Source organism: Crinia signifera, chromosome 5, assembly GCF_055691185.1.
Source record: "Crinia signifera chromosome 5, ASM5569118v1, whole genome shotgun sequence".
Classification (NCBI taxonomy): domain Eukaryota; kingdom Metazoa; phylum Chordata; class Amphibia; order Anura; family Myobatrachidae; genus Crinia; species Crinia signifera.
Genome location: NC_139221.1, coordinates 67050793 through 67071719, shown reverse-complemented (window position 1 = coordinate 67071719; position 20927 = coordinate 67050793). Strand labels below are relative to the sequence as shown.

Sequence of the window (20927 nt, the reverse complement as noted above, 5' to 3'; positions counted from 1 at the left end):
AACGTTTGGTACTAACTCGAAACTATTTTTTGTATAATGGCAAATTCTTGCTACAAGTCTCTGGCTGTGCCATGGGATCTGCGGTGGCTCCGGCGTATGCCAACGCATTCATGTACCATACAGAGTGTCAGCTATTTTATGATGTTGATAAGGTGAGGCTCAGATCAGAGATCTGCCTATATCGTCGTTATATCGACGATCTGTTGATACTCTGGATGGATACAAGGGAGTCACTGCAGACCCTATTAGATGTTCATAATACCTCAGATAGTGCCATTAAATTTACTTATAACATTCATGAAAGTTCTGTGCAATTTCTAGATGTGAATATTTTAATACATGATGGCGTGATCAGTACCGCCTTATTTACTAAAAGCACTGACCGCAATACAATCTTACGTAACGATAGCTTCCATCCCCTGGCTTTGCGTAGGGGTTTGCCCTATTCTCAATTATTAAGGGCCAGAAGGATTACTTCGGACGTATCTGAAACTGAGGCTACTTTGGATAAGGTAGTTCAGAAGTTTATACAAAGAGGATATAAAAAGGCTGATTTGGTTAAATCCAAACAGCGTGCATTGTCCATGTCCAGGGACTCCCTTTTGGTCACCCGCCCTGCTCCAACTGTGGTAGATCAAAAGCCTAAGATCCCGTGGGTACACAAGTACTCAGCATCCGACCGTCATGTCACTAAACAAATTAAACAGTGGTGGCCCATGCTATCCTCTGATAAAAAACTACCTTTGTTATCTAACAGCAATGTCTTACCCAGTATTACGAGAAATAAAAACATTAAGGATTCTGTGGTGAAGTTAGACATCACGGGGTGGGATAGGAAACAACCAGCCCAACATTTTCTTTCCCACAAATTAGGATGTTATAGATGTCTGGGTTGTGTGACCTGTCGCAGCCTCGCACCTTGTGACAAATTCAGACATCCACATACGGGAAAATATTTTAAGATCAATTTTGCCTTAACCTGTACTTCTACTTACGTGGTTTATCTTTTGACATGTCCATGTGGCATGTCCTATGTTGGGAAGACACAAACCCAATTCAAAACACGAATGGCCCAACATAGGACAGCCATACAGCAGGCTCTACTCAAGGGCTCTAGCGACCAACCATTCGCTAGACACTGTGGGGTATTTAAACACAGTGTGGCGAGTATCAGATCTATTATAATAGACCACATTCCACCCACAGCCAGGGGTGGTAATAGAAATAAAGCTTTATTACAGCGGGAAAGCCGCTGGATCTTTGTCTTAAATACCTTGGCCCCAAAAGGGTTAAATGAGACACTTGGCTTACAGTGCTTTCTTTAATAATAATTACTTATAGGTTAATCTGTTTGTTCACACAGATGTACAAGTTTTTTCATGTATATGTTTTTCAGGACTCAGCCTAGTCACCGGATCGGGATTGACACCCAGTGATCCTGCGGGCAGTTCTGTGTCGGCACTTTGTATGAGTTATTATTACTATGTATTATTTACCATGTACTTTATGACGGCATTTGCAGTTTTTTCAACTTTGAATAGATGTTGTATTCAGTGTATTATTGTTACTGTTGCCTAGGCAACTGTTCATAGCGCTCCGACTCCGGCACAGGACTCTGACGCGTTGGTTCTGCCTCTCAGACGGCTGTCTGATTGGCCGGCTGAACGTGCGTCTCAGCCCTGTTGCTGGAGTTCCGGGTATCGGTTGATGACGTCATGACGCTTTCCCCGCTGCCTTGGCAACGTGGTGTGCGGAAGTGGCGTCTGACACTGAATCCCGGCTGTTTGGTGTCTGCTTCCATGACGGACGTGTAGTTTTGCACGTTCCGTTGGCGGGAATGCTGGACTTGAACAGGTGAGCTCTATGTTGTGTCTTGATTGTGGGGGTGGTGGGAACCAATGGGATTGTGCGGTATTTGGTATATATTGTGATGCATGCATTGCCATTTTGTGTACTGCTGTCCCTGACGAAGGGGGGTAACCCCGAAACTGGTTGGAATGAAATAAATCCTTTTTTATCTGCAACAAAGTCTGTCGAGTGCCGCCTCATCTGTACCCTATTCTGCTGGATTACCCAATCCTGAAGGAAGGCACCCCAGCAAGGATTCTAATTGCTTATTCTTGGAGTGCCGGATTCATCTGGATTCTATATATATATATATATATATATATATATATGGGTTGATGCGGCCCGGCACTCTCCACTTCTCTTTCAGCCCTCCGGGAGGAATGTGAATGAAATAAATGCAGGCTGGCACTCTGGGGTCTTGAAAAAACGTAGTGTATTCACAGCAAAAGAAACCAACGTTTCGGGGGTGGTCCCCCTTTGTCAAGGTGTGTGGGTCCACTGACGAAGTCCTTGATGAAACACCTAGGGGCGTGGCCTGGCTGACGCTTTTCCAAGTAGCAGGATACGTAAGGTGCTAGCAGCCGCTGAGCTGCCCGTCGCTGAAGGAATCTGCCAAGCGCTGCAAATTGGAGATCTCTCCCTGTGGTAGCCGTGAGTGACCTGCGGTTTAAACCCCAAACGTTCCTGTATTTTGCCAGTGTGGATATTTGTTATGCACCATGTGGTTTTAAGTCCACCACTGAGGACTTTTATGGTACAGATAATGTACTAGTGATGGTTGTCACTTTTATTCATTAAAAACTTTTATATGTTTTGACAATACTACGCTATTGGGCGCCCCTTCTTGTTCTTTGTTTGTAGATTGCTTCGGCGTTGTCTCTTGGGGACAAAGACAGAAGAAGGGTGCTGCAGTTCCACAGTCTGGGAACAAGCGATTTCATATTAAGAACTGTGGACTTCTTAATAGCTTCAGTGTTTACTAATTAAGCAGGTGTCAGCGCACCATTCCTGCAAACCTTGTATGCAATATATATATATATATATATATATATATATATATATATATTTATATATATATATATATATTTATATATATATATATATATATTCCAATAAGAATGCAAACAGGGCTTGGTGAAAAATCAATCAGGCATTTATTTCAATGCGGGTGTCCGACGTTTTCGGGGTCCAACAGCGCCCCTTTTTCAAGGTGCATGAATTTAAAAAAAATGGAATGAAACATTATCTACCTGACAAACATCTACTCAAATATATGCGATATGGGTAATGAAGGAAATTACGGGACATTTCCCTTTACAACTCCATTTGTGCTGTTGCCAATAGCAATCAGATGGTAGCTATCATTTATCTAGCACATTCCATAAAGCCATTGCTAGTATTGGATTGGATACTATAGCCAATTTGTCCACTCATACTATTTAGAACGTTTGTTACATTTTCACTTAAATAATTTAAATGAAAAAAATTAGTTGCCCATAGCAACTAAGCAGCTTCTGCCATTTTATAGACTTTGCTAGGTAAATAAATAGATGATGATTGGTTGCTTTGGGCTACTTGTCAACTTTATCTCTTGAAGGTTTGATACATTTCCCCCCAAATCTATTTTGTCCCAATGTAGTGATGGAGAACCTTGACATTGCAGCTGTTGTTGAACTACACATTCCAGCATTCCCTGCAACAGTTTTAGCATGACCAATTAGAAAAACTGTTGCAGGGCATGCTGGAATGTGTAGCTCAAAAACAGCTGGAGTGCCAAGGTTCTCATTCACAGTCCTAGTGAAATTTCAGGCATCTTACACTATTTTAGAATTTCTGCAAATAATTTGTTACGTGGAATACACCCCTCTACGCTCCTCCTTCTTCTACAGTATCTCCGTGCACTTTTGCTAAATATTTGTTTCCCAATATTATCCAGTTATTGAAGATTAAGGATTATGGGTGGCATTCAATTATTCTTGGTAATTTACTGCAGCTAATTGACTCACCTGGGGCGATCCTATTCGCCACGATGCCTGCACTTATCAAGTACTGTACTCAAGTACAAATGGGTGGTTGTAAAGAACAAACATCCATTTATTTCTGGGAGCACCTCCATCATTTATTATTTTTCTATGTGATAATGATTTACTAAATTGCTGGTTTCTTTCATGTTCACAATAACCCAAAAGTATCCTGTGCGAGATACATTACTATCTTGCAAACTTATCAAGTACTGGTTTCATCTGCAAATCACATCTCCAATAACAAAATATTTTTAATGTTGTAGCTGGCATGAAAACATAGGTGAGCGGATTTTCACAGACCCTATGCATTTTTAACAAATAGAGTAATTTTTTGCATTGGGGAAAAAAAGTGGGCTATAATTGTGTACCATGATAATAACCATCAGGGGAAAATGGTGTTAAATGGGCAAGCATGGATGGTGTTATGTTTAGCATTTTTGTCTCATGGGTTCAATTCCCACCATGGCCCTAACTGCGCAGAGTTTGTATATTCTCCCCGTGCTTGCGTGGGTTTACTCCCATATCCTCCCACAATCCAAAAATATACTGGTAGGTTAATTGGCTCCCAAATAAAAGACTAAAAAAAAACTTTTATACTGTTTACACAAAATTGTTCTTGCAAATAAATGAAAGAGTAAACTCACTGAAAATGATAATTTTGCAGTAATAAATGAAAATAAATTGTACAAAGAAGGTAACAAGAAAACAATGTAACTATGTGTTCAACAAGAAGCTGAAGTCTACACTATGCCATCTGTGCAATGAATAATGCACCTTATCTTGACCCTATTACCATATATGACTGTCTTCAATTACATTTAAATAACTGTTTTAGTATCTCATATAACTTGTTTAAACAATTACATTTTACAGGCTTGGGAGACATTTATTTCAGGCCAGTCACTGTTTTTGTAGCCTACTGGTGTAATAGAGCCTCAATGGGTTCTCAAGCAAATCACATAATGCATAAATCTAGTTTTTTTCAACATGGAACAAAATGTTTTTCAGATAAATAAAATAGTGTAGATGGATTATTGGCTTTGTGCATTTAACGCTAACATGCTGAGGATCAGTGATAGTTTGTCTTGAAACTGTTCTGTTTCTATATAATATCAGGAGGAGACTGTGACAGCTTAATAGAGGACGAACCTTCAACCATTTAAAGCAAAAAGTAGAAGATTTAACATTAAACAGAGTATATAAAGACAGGAAAGTGACAAAATGAAGAGAGATAATCTAAGCGCAAAGTAAACCATATAGAACTAGTAAGCACAGAGCAGGGTAAAAAGAAAATCTGCCAAAAAATCATGTGGGTAGAATCATTAAAAGTGCACACACTGAAAATAAGAAATACAGAAGAAAACATTTAAAACCATGCAGTGAACAACATGCAGGATAATCAGCTATCTGCAGCAACCATACTAGTAAAATCATTTAAACCACATGGGACACATATGTACACTACAGTCGTACCCAAAAAACTTTTTGTTTTTGCAGTCAAGAGTATGTGCGATGGCTCGTGAGGTGTATATTTTTTGGTCAACTGCAATGCAACAAAACCTTTTCCAAGACTGCACTAATTTTTTGAGATGCGACACATGTACATCGCTGTTCAGGAATGTAAATCAGTTTTTTGAACCCCAAGTTCAGCTGTGTTTTGTATACCGATTCAAACTCAGAATCACACAGAAATTTACAAAATGGGGGGGTATTTTTAGGGGGTGTGGCCTAGTGATATTGGCGCGTGGCCTATTTCAACAAGGTCATGCCCCATTTTCGCCACTGTGGGGGCATGGCTAGTAGCTCTCCCCCCGCCCACAATACCCAACGAACAGTCCATTCGCCTTGGCCGCACGCACATGGCATATGCACAGAAATGCAACTGCGCATGTGCATACACCAAACATCCAACAGTCCCGGTGTGGACATATGGTCCATGAGAACAGACCAGAATAACCCCCACAATGGTCCATGAGAACAGACCAGAATAACCCCCACAATGTATACAAACAAATGGTAGGTCATTACATTACACACAGCATAAAATTTCCACCTGTGTGCACATTCCACTAGTGTATACTATAGCGCACAACAAAAATGGCATCACGGATTTTTACATCAATAATGTACATCATCAGGAAAACACATGTTTTTATGTGGTCCCCAAAACATTGAAGTAAAAACTTCAATGTTTTGGGGACCACATAAAAACATGTGTTTTCCTGATGATGCGGATGGCGCTCCCCAAAACATTGTAGACATTTTTTTTATTATTGTTTTAAAAAAATCCCTGTGATGCCTTTTCTGTTGTCCACTATGGAGGTATACTCGTGGAATATACAGTATATATTCATGTCCCCAAAGTGTCAACCCCGGGCCTCACCCCCTATAGAAATGTCAAGGTGGCAAGGAAGGTGCTATTCTTGCCATGGTTGAGGGTGACAGTCACTGTACTCACAGTTCTGCCTTTTGCCACCTGCTTAGCTCACGCCTCGCTGCGGCTGTTCTCGACACAGGCAGCTTCTGCAGCAGTGTCTCCTGCCCGGCTTCCGGCTCCTAGGCACTTGGTCAGGTGGCCGAGGGATGTAAGCTGGGTGACGGGGAGGAGCGGGCTGCCGCTACTAAATGAAGTGCTCCGCCGGGTGCTGCTGCTGAAAAATAAGCACTCTGCTGGGCACCGCTGCTAAATGAAGTTCTCCGCCGGGCGCCGCTGCTTACAGTAAAGGTGCCCCGCCAGGCAGCTCCTTGTCTAATGGCAGGGGGGGGGGGAGGGTTAGGAGCGGCGGGAGTGAGGACATTACTCCGCTGCCGCGCATCCAGCGGCCACAGAGAGTGCAGCATTGCCCAAAACAAATATGGCCGCCGCATATGTGCATTTAATATATGCATATATGCGGCGGCCATATTTGTTTTGGGCAATGCTGGCGTTTGTGACCAGGCTGGGCTGCGGCCGCTTCTAACAGGTAAGCGGCCCAGCCAGAGTGAAATCTGGTCCGGCCCACCGGGAAGCGGTGGGCCAATCCGCCTCTGAAAGGGTCTTAATACAGAGATGGTTTAAATGCTTGAGAAACCATAAATGGTGTCTAAAAATCACAATAAATTTTATGGATAAAGCATATCATAACAATTAATTAAGAAAATTAAGTAATTTTCTAAAAAAAATGTATATAAAACAGGAATTCCTGAATAGCAGTAATGTTATGTCACAATGGGGCAGATGTATTAAGCCTGAAGAAGAGATACACTGGAGATAAAGTGAAAGGAGATAAAGCACCTCACTTTATCTCAAGTTTAAGGGGGATATTCAATCACAGGCGAGCATCTCCCGTCGGGGAGATGCCCACTGGCCCTATTCAATGCTGTCTTCCCAGACAGCACTGAGCAGGGTATCTCGGCAGAACAAGCCCGACATCACTAGCTGTCGGGCTCGTTCTGCCGAGAACGGCCAGGAAGTGACGAGCTGCTGGCTGCAGCTCGCCTCTTCCCGGCCGCAACTCGCGGCCACGCCCCTCTCTCGCTCCCCGGCAGGCGGGACTTTGAATCCCGCCTGCATGTTCTCACTATGATGTGGATTCACTGAGATAGAATTGCCGTTGGTGAAAATTCCATTGGGGCATGATCAATGGACTTTTCGGATCCTTATTTGCTTGTCCTCACTATTTAGTAGTGGTATGAAGAAAGGTTGCCAAGAGCGGTGAAGGTTAAAAATGGAGGTGCCAAGTAGAGGATGGATTGAAAATCTCTCACACCGAAGCATTTTGCTGATTTATTCAGCTTTTTCAAACATTTATGGTTTCTCAAGTGTTTAAACCAAATAGCACTGCTTAATCTCTGTATTGAGACCCTGTTGTAAATGTATGTTTCCTGAAGGGATCTGACTAAAACCTTCCCTAAGCAGCTGTTCTTAGAGAAGCAACGCTCTCAGCGCCTGAAAACCCACCTTTGGTAACTTAGATACACAAATGCGGAATATCAAATCAATGCAGTCTCGTGAAGCGGTTTTGTCACATCACATTGCCGGCTCACTCACATAGCATGGAGTAATGAGTTTATGTGTAAGAGGACATATCTGTTTCTGAGCTAATACAATCACTTAGTATTGTTAAACCAATGCTCATGAGAAATCAAAGTATCATCATGGTTTTTTTTATTTTTGAGACGCCATATAATGACAGACCACATGCAAACACGGATGACAAAGGTGGTTCAGACATCAGATATAGAGTAAGGGGCCCTGCTGGTGACAGTTGACAGGCTGGGGATCAGAAGGAATGAGTGATATCACGAAGCATGATGTACATTGTAACTCATCAGTCAACAGCATATAGGTAACAAGCTCACCATCACATCATTTTATTGAGGCAATAATAACAACATATTAAAAATGCACAAACAGTCTGGAATACTCTTAAAACAACAAAAGAATATTCTCACCAATCTCTGGTTCAAACGTTTATTTTCTTCTTCTTTCTGCTGCAATGTCTGAATAAAAAAAACACAATTGCATCATTACATTTAATAAAAAATTATGAAAAGTCAATTCTATGAGTATATTATACAAAATAAACAAAACTTTAAAGAAGCAAAAATGTTCTCCCACCAAAATGGGTATTGGTTAAACCAACATTAGCAGCAATAGGACATTTATTTGGGATAGTACTGAACTACAGTATATGAAACAATCAAACATGTCATATTCACAATGTGACAAGAAAACTGTGATAATTAATAATATGACACTTGTATATCTGTGTGTGACTAAGTCTCCGAAGTGTGCCGGATATTGTTCCGAGAGTCAGGATTCCGTCAGTCATTAATCTGACATTGGAATCCCGACTGTTAAATGATCGTCAGTCAGGATCCTGACTGATAGGGGCTATTCTCCCGTGTAGAGGTCCATGACCACCATAGAAGGAGATTAGAACCTGTGGTGAGCGCAGCAAGACACAGAGTCCGCAGCGTGGCAAGCACATTCATCCCACAAGTGGCTTTCTTAGCGCTCGTCCACCTGTCGAAGTCCAGGCAGGCGGGATTCCGATGTTGGACTAATGACTGTCGGAATCCCAACTGCCTGAGCATCATACCACACCCGTCTATGAATCTGTACACAAAGTGCTACAATGAAGAAGCCTCAGCTTTTCCTAAAGGCCCCTATACACTTGTACAAGGCTGGATCATAGGCGATATAACGTATGCGGTCCTTTTGCATACGATATATCGCATGTGATTCCAGCCAATGCTCTAGGTCCGATAAATCTACAGTACAGCACTTTCAATCTAGGTGCTTCAATTCGATGCAAATGAGATTTGCAACATTCATTTGATTTATCATCCATCGAAATCAGAGGAAATCGGGCAAAATCGCATAAGTGTACCTTAATCCCGTGAGTGATGGGTTTTTCTGGGGCAGGACAAACCTACGAAGGCAGGGTTTCTCCCCCACCCCGGAACGCCGGGTTTCTCCTTCTGCTGCCATTCACAGACATCATAGCATTGACCAGGCGGCAGGCTCAGGGATGTTCTGGGAGGCTTAGGGGCACTTGGGCCCCCAAACTCCCGTGTCCCCCCGAGCTGCCCCGAACTTTGCCAAGAAGGGCCTGCACTGAGCCCTGACGCACGATCGCCGGGGTGGGGGAGTCGGCACTGGCTGGAGGTGACAAGCGCCAGTGGTGCACAACTGGAGGCACCAGTGGCGCACACCTATCAATCAGTGGCATGCCCGGAACTTTCTCAGGGAGCCCACGCAGGCAGCACAGCCCGATAAATTTCCGGGCAAACCACCGAAGTGGTTATGTACTGTTCTGCTCCACATACAGATTCATTCACACACAATATACAAGTGCCCTATATCAAATCTATCAGTACAGTCTCCTTGTGCATTCTTGTCACATTTAGTTGAGACTAAAAACACCCAACATTACTAGAATTGGACACATGACCTAGTGCCTATATCACACCAGGCATCTTCCACTTCACAGCACATCGAGGCTGGATGTATAAGGAGTCATCTGTACAAAATAGAATATCTGAGCTAATGCAACCACTTTATAAGCAGTATCACAATGATGGCTACTTACTCTCTCTAGCAGCATTATCTTTTGTTTTTCTTCTGACAACAATACATCACTAAAAGAAGAAAGAACAACGGTAATTATAACTTTGCTGGGGCAAAAATCATGAGCAGTGCAAACAATGGAGCAGCCTTTTTCTACACAGTACGGAACATTATTAGAAATGCATCACTTTCAATCACTTGACTTGGTCAAACGAAACAATTTTCGGTACTTGTGGATTATCACGGCTCCCACGATGGCCATCGTACATTAAAAAATCGCATCGCATGCGATTTTTCACTGGAAAGCATCCAAATGCATTGGAATTAGTATGAAACATGTTCAATGGCCCCCAAATGGCATTTTTGAGGCTGTACCACCCCCACTATCAACGCGAACCCGAAGCATGGCGAGCGCAGCGAGGGGCGGCGGTACGCGTCCTACGACTTTTTCATACCCCCACTATCCACGTCGGTGTGGAGTTGAGAATAGAAAGTGTGGCAAGCGCAGCGAGCCACCGCGCCCGAAGCGTGGCGAGCGCAGCGAGCCCCACGGATACCTTCACAGGTATCCGCGTCCCCTCACGGGCTTCACAGGTGTCCGCGTCCCCTCGCCACGCTGCGCTCGCCACACTTTCTATTCTCAACTCCATGCCGACGTGGATAGTGGGGGTATGAAAAGGTCGTAGGACGCGTACCGCTGCGCTCGCCACGCTTCGGGTTCGCGTTGATAGTGGGGGTGGTACAGCCTCAAAAATGCCATTTGGGGGCCATTGAACATGTTTCATACTAATTCCAATGCATTTGGATGCTTTTCTGTGAAAAATCGCATGCGATTTTGACAAAAAAACTGCAAAAATCGCATCGCATGCCACTATATATGGCATGCGATGGCATGCGATGGGAGCCGTGATAATCCACAAGTACCCAATTTTCCATTAGTTAGTAACTTCATCGATCTCCCTACCTACAACCACTGTTCAAAAAAGCGCTGGGGATTTTTTCGACCCACCCCAACTGCGTTAATTAAAAAGGTTGGGTTTAAAGAGTGGCATTTATTGGCGTGACTGCTTTTAGTGTTGATTACAAGAGTTTACATTACTAATTCTGAAAAAAAAAATAAAACCTATTCAGGCACATACTGCACTTTATGTATTCTTTTTTACAAGGCTTTACCGCAGCATACAGTATGTTGCAGTGTATGTTGAAAAATCTCTCACACTGTGTAAGACTGTATATCCTTTTTGTGTTTGGCCCAGTATGTTAGCCAAAAACACTGACTGCACTTACTGAACAGCTGTCATGCTGGTTTCTAAAGTGGTTTCCATTCTGTCTTCATCTATGACAGTGGTATCATAAAAGGGTTTATTGATATCCAGAGGAAGGTCAGAGACTGAAGCTCCGCTAGGCTCAGAAGGAAGAGCCACATGAGTTGAAGACATAACACTCCTTAGCTTGCAAACTTCTTCTTCAAGTTTCTTCTTCTCTTCAAGCAAACATGCCCGGTCTTCAGATAACGTCTCAATTAAATCTAGATAAACATAAATGAGTGAGAGAAAAAGTCTATACATGCTACTACTGTAAATAATCAAATAAAAAATATTTTATGTTTAATTTACATATTAAATCTATATAATCTCCTAAAATACAAAACAGGTAGCGGTCTGCATTAATGCTAAACAGATGCCTGGTCTGTCTTAACAAAAACCTTCCAGGGCCAAAATGTCGACTAAGACTGTGATGTGGTTGACACATTAAAACCTGCTTGTTATTTTTATTGGCCCTCCAGATATAATAGGAACATAAAAGACAAATCATAATTTTGTTAAAAGGTAAAAGGCAGACAGAAGTGTTACCCAAAAGGGCATATGGAGCCTGCGGTATGGGAAAAGTAAGGCAGGGTTGCAGTCCAGACATGCCCCTGCTGGGCTCCAGATGTATTCACAGGATCAGAGGTGAGTCTTCTATTTTTGGCGATCACTGCTGATGCGTTTCAAGCCTACTTGGGCTCCTCTTCCAAGGCGTAGTCCTGAAGAGCCCAAGTAGGCTCGAAACGCGTCAGCAGTGATCGCCACAAATAGAAGACTCACCTCTGCAGGGGTGCAGTCCGGACATGCCCCTGCTGGGCTCCAGATGTATTCACAGGATCAGAGGTGAGTCTTCTATTTGTGGCGATCACTGCTGATGCGTTTCGAGCCTACTTGGGCTCTTCAGGACTACGCCCTGGAAGAGGAGCCCAAGTAGGCTTGAAACGCATCAGCAGTGATCACCACAAATAGAAGACTCACCTCTGATCCTGTGAATACATCTGGAGCCCAGCAGGGGCATGTCCAGACTGCAACCCTGCCTTACTTTTTCCATACCTCAGGCTCCATATGCCCTTTTGGGTAAGACTTCTGCCCGCCTTTTAACAAAATTTTGATTTGTGTTTTATGTTCCTATTATATTAAACAACGATTTTAATGTCAACTATAGCACCTAAAATCTCGTCACAAAAAACTTTTTTTCCACATGCTTCTATACGGTCTGTGGGAGTCCTAGGTGACAGATACTAAAGCTGCTTTAGTAGGAAGCACTGGTCATAAATACTGTACATTAAACCTTACCTATTACTTACTGGGATTGTTGTTTTTCATGCCTTTACATTTTCCAGATATTATACAGCACCAGAGAATAATAACAAATACATATAAACAGATTTTTATTTTTTTACTTTGTCAATGTAATTAAATGTCTGTATGCTTAAAGGGACATTAAAGTACTGAAACTGCTCACAGTGGTATGGTTCATCCACAATTCTCCCAAACAGCCACAACGCTACTTTTTTCCTCATACCAGTATTTTCTATGCTCTCTCACACTAACCCAGTGGTTCCCAAAATGTGTGCCTTGAGGCTTCCGCAGGGGTGCCCTCTGGTTGGTGGTCCAGGATCAAATCCAATTATTTATTGTCAAAGTGATAGGCAAAACCATTGCCAGTGACTGACAATCATAAAATATGTGGCCCATCAGAAGCACATAGCTGAATCTAAGGTTGGTTAGCTTAGGTTGTGCCTTGAAAGAAAATTAATAGATACTCTACGGAGCAATGATTCAATAAAGATTGTTTCCACACCTTCATTTATTATTTATTCTGTTTGTCTTTGTATCGAGATATGCAGCTCATAAATGAACAGCAATAATAACATGTAATACTGGCAATGCCATTTCGCTCTGTAAGATATGTATATGTGGATGACATGCATATTCACAAATTATTGCTGGGTATAGCCCACAAACTATTTCAGTAATTTCTATTAGAATGTTCTCCTCTATTACATTATCATTTATGGTGATCAATTAATCAAAGACCTCAGTTTTGTAGCAAATATAGAGAGATAAAAAAAAAACGTTGTGTTACATGACTCAAATATAGGAATATAATGGGAATATATACCTTACCCACAGGTACTTTATGACAAAGAAAAACTTTGTTAAGAGACACATTTCTTACCTTTATCTCTCTCCTGCTGCTGTGTAACACTCTTTAGTTTCTCATTCAGTTCACTAATTATATTTTCTTTTTTTACTTTCTCTCTCGTTAAAACAGTGTTAAAGTTGGTCTACAAAGGGAAAAAAAAGAATGTTGATTAAAAGAAAACTGAGGAAGCACGTGCTTTCCAATTGTTCAGACTGAGGGCGGTAGCTTATTACCAATAGGCTTTCCAGGGGCTATCTAATTAGACCCAATACGCCGATGCATACCAAGACTTATTGGGTATTTGAGGCAGGCAAATCAACCAGTGAAAACAGGGCTTCAGTGGCCGAAAATACACAGGTTTCACTGAGCATGTGTTTTTCACAGGTACATTTTTTTTTTTTTTTAATCAGGCGTGCTCAAAAACAGCAGGAACACTAATGTTTTTTCCTCCTGTTATTATTATTAGCATCCTTTATTTATATGGCGCCACAAGGGTTCCACAGCACCCAAATACAGAGTACACATAATCAAAACAGGAAAACAGTGACTTACAGTTGAAGACATACAGGACAAATACAGGGTAAATGATTAAAGAAACATCAGCTGATTACTGCAACATAAGTATCAAGGTGGCAGCAAACAGCATGCTTTGGTGCAGTCGAAGACTACTGAAGTAAGAAAGGATAAGCACATGAGGTAAGAGGTCCCTGCTTGTTAGAGCTTACATTCTAAAGATGGGGGGCAGACAGAGAGGGGTGACACCGGAGGGGTAGATAGGGCAAGGAACAGAAGGTTAGGAGGACAGTTTGCTGGGTTTGGTGAAATGGAGAGTTTGAGGGGGAGAGGTAGAGATTTCCAGAGTAAGGGAGCAGCACATGAAAAATCTTGGAGGTAGGAGTGGGATGAGGTAATAAGTCTGCAGGAGAGCCGACGGGTGTTAGCAGAGCGAAGGGGATGAGTGGGAGAGGGATATAAGGTCAGAGATGTTAATGGAAGAGGAGTGGGTGAGGGCTTTGTAAGTGAGTGTGAGAAGTTTGAATTTAATTCTGAAAGGGAAGGGAAATCAGTGAAGGGCTTGTAGAAGAGGGGAGGTGGAGGTAGTGTGTTTTGTGAGGAAGATGAGCCAGGCTGCAGCATTGAGGATAGATTGGAGTGGAGACAGGCATTTGTCAGGGATACCAGTTAGTAGGAGATTGCAGTATTCCAGCCTGGATATGATCAGTGAGTGGATAATGGTCTTAGTGGCATCCTGAGTGAGAAAGGGTCTAATGCGCAGATTCAGTTGTAATTTGATAACCTTTAAATGTTTTATCACACAGTTCTTGTAATTTATGACAAGTTCTGCTATATATCACTTAATGTGCTGATCCAGAGTTGGGGCAAGGCAAAAAAAAAAAAAAGAAAAAGCAAACAACTTTGTATCTGGAACAAACTACTGTATATACTCGAGTATAAGTCGACCCGAATATAAGCCGAGGCACCTAATTTTACAACAAAAATCTGGGAAACCTATTGACGCAAGTGGGACCCTCACTCGAGTATAAGCCGAGGGGAACTTTTTCAGCATAAAAAATGTTCTGAAAAAGTAGGCTTATACTCGAGTATATATGGTATGTTGCAATGCAAGGGGTAGAAACACATTTATTGTTTTGTAGGCAGAGTAATTACTGGCTGCTTTTCCATGTAGCCTACAAGTACTGGATAGCTGTATTTTTATTTTATTCAGATTTAGGGGGGTATTCAATGTTCGGGTCACGGCAGACGAGCTTGCTCGCCTGCTGTGACCCAGTCCCGTTCTCGGTCAGCTCGACCGAGAACATGCAGGCGGGATTCAATGTCCCGCCTGCAGCGGGGCGAGAAGGGGGCGTAGCCGTGAGTTGCGGCCGGGAAGTGACGAGCTGCAGCCGGCAGCTCGTCACTTCCCGGCTGTTCTCGGCAGAACGAGCCCGACAGCTAGAGATGTCGGGCTCGTTCTGACAGGAAACCCTGTTCAATGCTGTCGGGCAAGACAGCATTGAATAGGGCCCGTCGAGCATCTCCCCCACGGGAGATGCTCGACGGCGATTGAATCTCCCCCTAAAACTAGAACACGCCCTTCCAAATTCTAAATCTGTCTCACCAGCAATATAACATGGCTTGAATTGTTACTTCACAATCAGGCCTTGAGAGAAAAATGAGCTGTACTATGGGGTATGGTCACCCCAAAGGGCAGACATTTCAGGATTTTCACTTTCCCAGTAGTGAAAGATAATTTATTGCAATATGTGATTGAAAAAATGTGTCTGCAAAGAAAGAGATTCTTACAGGTACAGTATGGTCATGTGGCCAGCTAGTGTGGGAAGTGTGATATGAATTTATACATATACAAGATATGAGCTATTATTTCTATCAGAATGACAACTGTATTAGTAATGTGTCCAGGAAACAGTTTTGTGTTGACATACAAGTGGTTGCAAATACATTATAGCACATATTTCACCCTAAATTGCGGACTCTGCTGCATCAAATTCTGTGGAGTTGTCATGTAGCTTGTGCTGGGGATCAGGAGAGCAGCGATGAGGAGAGGACCAGCGGTAGCAAGGGAGCAGAAGTGGGCAGGCAGCAGGAGAGAAGCAGCGAAAGCCATGGAGCAGGAGAGAAGCAGCGGTGGCTGGAAAGCAGCAGAGCAGCAGTGACCAAGTAGCAGAGAGCCAGGAGGCTGGCGCACTGGAATGCCCTCACCCCCCAGTCAGCTGGTCTCCCGCCACTTCACCCCCTCTTGCCTCCCATCTCCTCACTCCCTTTAACTCCCCGTCACCTCACCTCCTTTCATCCCTCAACCCCTCGCTTTAACCTCCTCACCCCCACCCATCTCAACTCCTCTTGCTCCCCCCGTCACCTCAACCACTTTCGCACATCAATTCTCCACATCTTCACTTTCCTCCTCTCATTTCACCTCTCCCCCCATCTCTTTCCTTTTTTTCGCTCTCTCCCCACCCCGTCTGTCACCCTTCCTCTCCCCTGCGGTTTCTCCTCTTTTTCTTTCCCCCTGCTCTCTTCTCCCTGCCCCCTCTCTTTCTCTAAACCAGGCATGTCCAAACTATGGCCCTGCAGCTGTTGTGAAACTACAAGTTCCATCATGTCTTGCCACAGTTTTACTATTAGGAAATGCTAAAACTATGGCAAGGCATGCTGGGATATGTAGTTTCACAACAGCCGGAGGGCCGATGTTTGGACATGCCTAATCTAAACCCCCTCTCACTCCTCCTCAGTTTCAGTTCTCTTATCTCTAGTTTTGCCCCTAGTCCCTTCCTCTTATATCTCTCTTCTCACCATCCTTTCCCTCTCCATTTTTACTCCCTCTCCCTGACAGACTCTCCCTTGCCCCCTCCCCCTTCTCTCCACCAGCGCTGTATCTCTCACTCTCTCCATGACACCCTCACTCTCTCCCTGACTTTCACTCTCTTGTCTCTTTCTGACACCCTCTCTCTATTGTATCTCTCTCACTCATTCCCTCTTTTTTCATGAAGCCCATGCCTCTCTCTTTTTCACTCTCTCTCAGACACCCTCCTTGTATCTAACTCCACTTACTCTTTCTTCTTAAACCCTAAAAGGTGTTTGGGGACAGTACTTGGTTAGCTCAAAAGCATAATTTGTGATGGAACCCAGACACAGTGGGTAGGACCCCAACTTTATAAAATGAGGGGTCCCCGGGACCCACAAATTTTTTCACTGATCGCGATTACCACGTCATATACATATAAAATATCTAAGCAAGGCTAATAGCTTAGAAGTGTAACTAACACATTACCTGCTGTTCTGCAATAAGGGAAATCTTTAGATTCTGCATTTCTTCAGCTTTCTTTCTCTCCTGCTGGTCAAGTTGCTCAACAAATAACTGTTTCTCTTGCTGAAGCTTTTCCTGGAGTTCAGAGATCAAGCTATGTGCCGGTCCAGCAGGACTTAAAGTGGAAAAATGAAATGCATTAACAAAGCTTCCAATAATAAATACATACAAAAATGTTAATGCTGTATAAAAAGAATGTTTCAGTCGGCAAACAAGGATGGCATAACCAAGTGTGTATACACTGAGTGGCCAAATCATTTTGACCACCAGGTGATTTTATTGTTTAGATAAGACTGGAGTAGGATTAATCTGCATAAGAAAAGAAAGGTAAAGGTATGCAGAGTGTAACAGAGTGCATTATTACTTCCACAATGCTCCTTCATCCACAACCTACAGACCAAATTTGCATCCACCCTCTACAATCTTTGTATCTCTGATTATGTGCAATACAGGTTGAGTATCCCTTATCCGAAATGCTCGGGACCACAAGCATTCCGAAAAAGGGATTTTTCCGGTTTTTGGATTTTTTTTTTTTTTACATACTTACCTGTCCCCTGGTGGCTCTCCGATGGTCCCTCGGCATCCATGGCAGGACTTCAGCTTCATCTCCGGCATCTCCAGCGGTCCCAGGAGTGCATTGCGCGAGTTCCCAGGCACGCCTGTGACGTCACCGGCGCGCCTGGGAACTCGCACAATGCACTCCTGGGACCGCTGGAGATGAAGCTGAAGGCCTGCCGTGGATGCCAGGGAACTAGGTGTAAGTATAAAAAAAAAAGGGTCGGGGGGGGGAGGGACATTTTTATTTAACTATTCCAAAAAAACACGGTTTTTGGAATAATTCGGATAACGGATTTTCGGATACCGGATACTCAACCTGTACCGCATAACAGCCCTTTTCACCACTACAGCATGTTCCTTTCTCACTCACACACTTTACACCTGGACCCATCGTAATTCAACCAAGTTTACTCAACCACCAAAGATATGGACTAGCAAATACAGTATAACTTTATTTCTAGGTCTACTAAGTGAATGAACTAGTGTTTGCAATACATACAGACTGTTTCACAATTGCCAAGGGAGATAGAAGTAGAATAATTTAAGGGACTAAAAACCATTTTATTATGAAATGAGACCATAGTAAGAGCTCAACAAAATCATTCCCAAACAAGCACAGCTGTATCAATAAACACTAATCTACTATACATGTATATAAAACATCACAATTAGATCATCTACAATAGCAAAAACATTTGCATTGATTCAATTTTGCTTATCAGTTAGACCAAAGACCACGCACTATAGGGATCCCATGTTTTCTACAAGAAATTAACCCATTTCTCAGATGCTTCAACTGCTGAGAAATGCTAAATACTGTACGTGAAAAAAGGAAGTTACAAAAAATACATTTCATTTAAAGATTACATATAAAGAGGAAACCATTTGTATTTTAATTCACGAATTTATGACTAGAAAATACTAAGCATAAAATCTGAACACTCAGAGAATAAACATTCGCTTTTAAGAAAAATATATTTAGAAGTATGAAGAAGGTGGTTTTGGAGCATTGAATCGCATTATTCACATAACATTGTGTTATATATCAAGGAGAAAAGGTGCCCATACACGGTGATGAACTCGGTGCTTTAAGTACTATATTGCATTGTATCTAGTACAAAAAGCATACAATGCTACAGCACCGTGCTTATTGTAGTAGATACGATGCAATCTAGTACTAAAAGCATGGGCTGCACAGACTTTATGTGCTGTGCAATGGGATGTGCATCTCATTGCACTGCCCTGTTGTACAGTGTATGGGTACCTTAAGGAATAAGATTATGAGTAAAATTTTACAGGATGAGAGATTCAAAAAGTGAGAGATTTGGTAAGAAAACTCCAGTTTTTTTTAAAGCGGCAATCATTTACACTTCAAAAGCAAACTGGTTTTGCAGTGTAAATGATTGCCGCTTTAAAAAACCTGGAGATTTCCTACCAAATCTCTCACTTTCTGGATCTCTTATCTTATTAAATTTCCCTCTGAATGTGCAAGCAAATATGGACCGCAGGCAGCAGCATTCTACAGAGATGTTCTACTTTTAAAGCCAATCTCTCTTAACATCATTTAAATCATGAACAGTGCACTGGTAAATCCCCATAGAGGTTCTCAATTCCAATATTGTATTCATCTGTATAAGTATTCTCACAGACTGAGCTATAACTGCAATAAACACATACTTCCATATATGTAGGGCACTACGGACGGTGTAATGGTTAGCATTACTGCCTCACAGCGCTGGGGTCATGGGTACGATACCCACCATGGCCCTAACTGTGCAGAGTTCGTATATTCTCCCCGTACTTGCGTGGGTTTTCACTGGGGACTCCGGTTTCCTCCCACATTCCAAAAATATACTGGTAGGCTAATTGGCTTCCAACAAAAAATTAACCCTAGAATGTCTGTGTGTACATGTACATGTGGTAGGGAATATAGAGTGTAAGCTCCTCTGGGGCAGGGACTGATGTGAATGTTCAAATATTCTCTGTAAAGTGCTGAGGAATATGTGTGCGCTATATAAGAAACTATTAATAAATAATAGTATCTAAGATACGCTCTATAGTAAGTGATAAGACACTATGACATGTGATACTTAGTTTTTTATTATGCTTTTGCTACAACCTTGTTGATGTGTTCCTATCAATCAAACAAGGGAGTTCTAATTTAGAATATAACTTTCTTTTAATTGTCTTTATGTCCTATTTAACATCAAACATGGTGACTTATGTTATGCCAGTTTGATGTAACATCATAAGTAATGCACTTCATTACTGACTGCGAGTTTAGGTGGACAGTCTTACTTTGCTCAGTGGAAGCTGCCATCTGAATTTAACCAATATTGCTGGGGATCAAGTACTTCTATTTGCTAGGAAGTGTAACATCAGTACCCTTAAATAGTAGGGTACTAAACCATCCAACAATATTTATTTAAAAAAGGTCCTTAAATATTCAACATTACATACAATAATAATGGGTCATTCCACATCAACTGAACACAATAAAAATAAAAAAAAACCTTACAATTTTTAAATTACAATTAAATTTGTTAAAATAAATGCTGCCATCGGTATAAAGATAACACCCACATCTTACCCTGATTTAAAGCTACATGTAGCCTTTATAACTGCCATTCTAAATAACAATTAGCTAACATTTTATTAAATCCATTTGCAGCTCATTAATTAAGCTAGCGTTGGGCAAGGTATCATTTTAAGCCTATAGTTTTAAATTATCAACAGGTTACAAGGATAATAGAAAAATAAATCTAAATGGTGCTTAAAGATGATCAAATTAAAATAAATACATTTGTAGAGAAAACAGCAACATCTCACAATTCTTCTATTTTTCTGTCTGGTGAGAACGGACTTAAAGTAAAACCTGCTACTTATCAAGTGTCTGCTGAAAATCTGGCACTGCTTATGAAAGTAATAGCCGAATATATAAATTAGCCAAGCAGCATCTACATGGTACAGTCAAACATCATTTATAACATTTTCTTTTGGTACCAATTATATAAAAAAATGTAAGGCAAAATTCCACCACTTTGTTCCAGAAACAGACAATTCATCAAAGATCGGACTGAGACAAGCTAAACATTTATGGCCAAATTGGATTGAATAAAATATTTATGTTTATTGCACACTTTATTTTTAGACAAAGAGC

General features: G+C 42.0%; 1 protein-coding gene across 1 annotated transcript in view; it reads right to left on the bottom strand.

Moving 5' to 3' along the window:
- RB1CC1 (RB1 inducible coiled-coil 1) overlaps nt 1-20927 on the bottom strand; it is a 145167-nt gene that overhangs the window by 24434 nt on the left and 99806 nt on the right. The window contains exons 15-19 of the mRNA XM_083187391.1: nt 17174-17324; nt 13417-13525; nt 11215-11455; nt 9950-9998; nt 8307-8354 (exon numbers count right to left, since the gene is read on the bottom strand). Of these exons, the coding sequence (XP_083043517.1) occupies nt 8307-8354; nt 9950-9998; nt 11215-11455; nt 13417-13525; nt 17174-17324 (598 nt within the window). The remainder of the gene's footprint in view (nt 1-8306; nt 8355-9949; nt 9999-11214; nt 11456-13416; nt 13526-17173; nt 17325-20927) is intronic.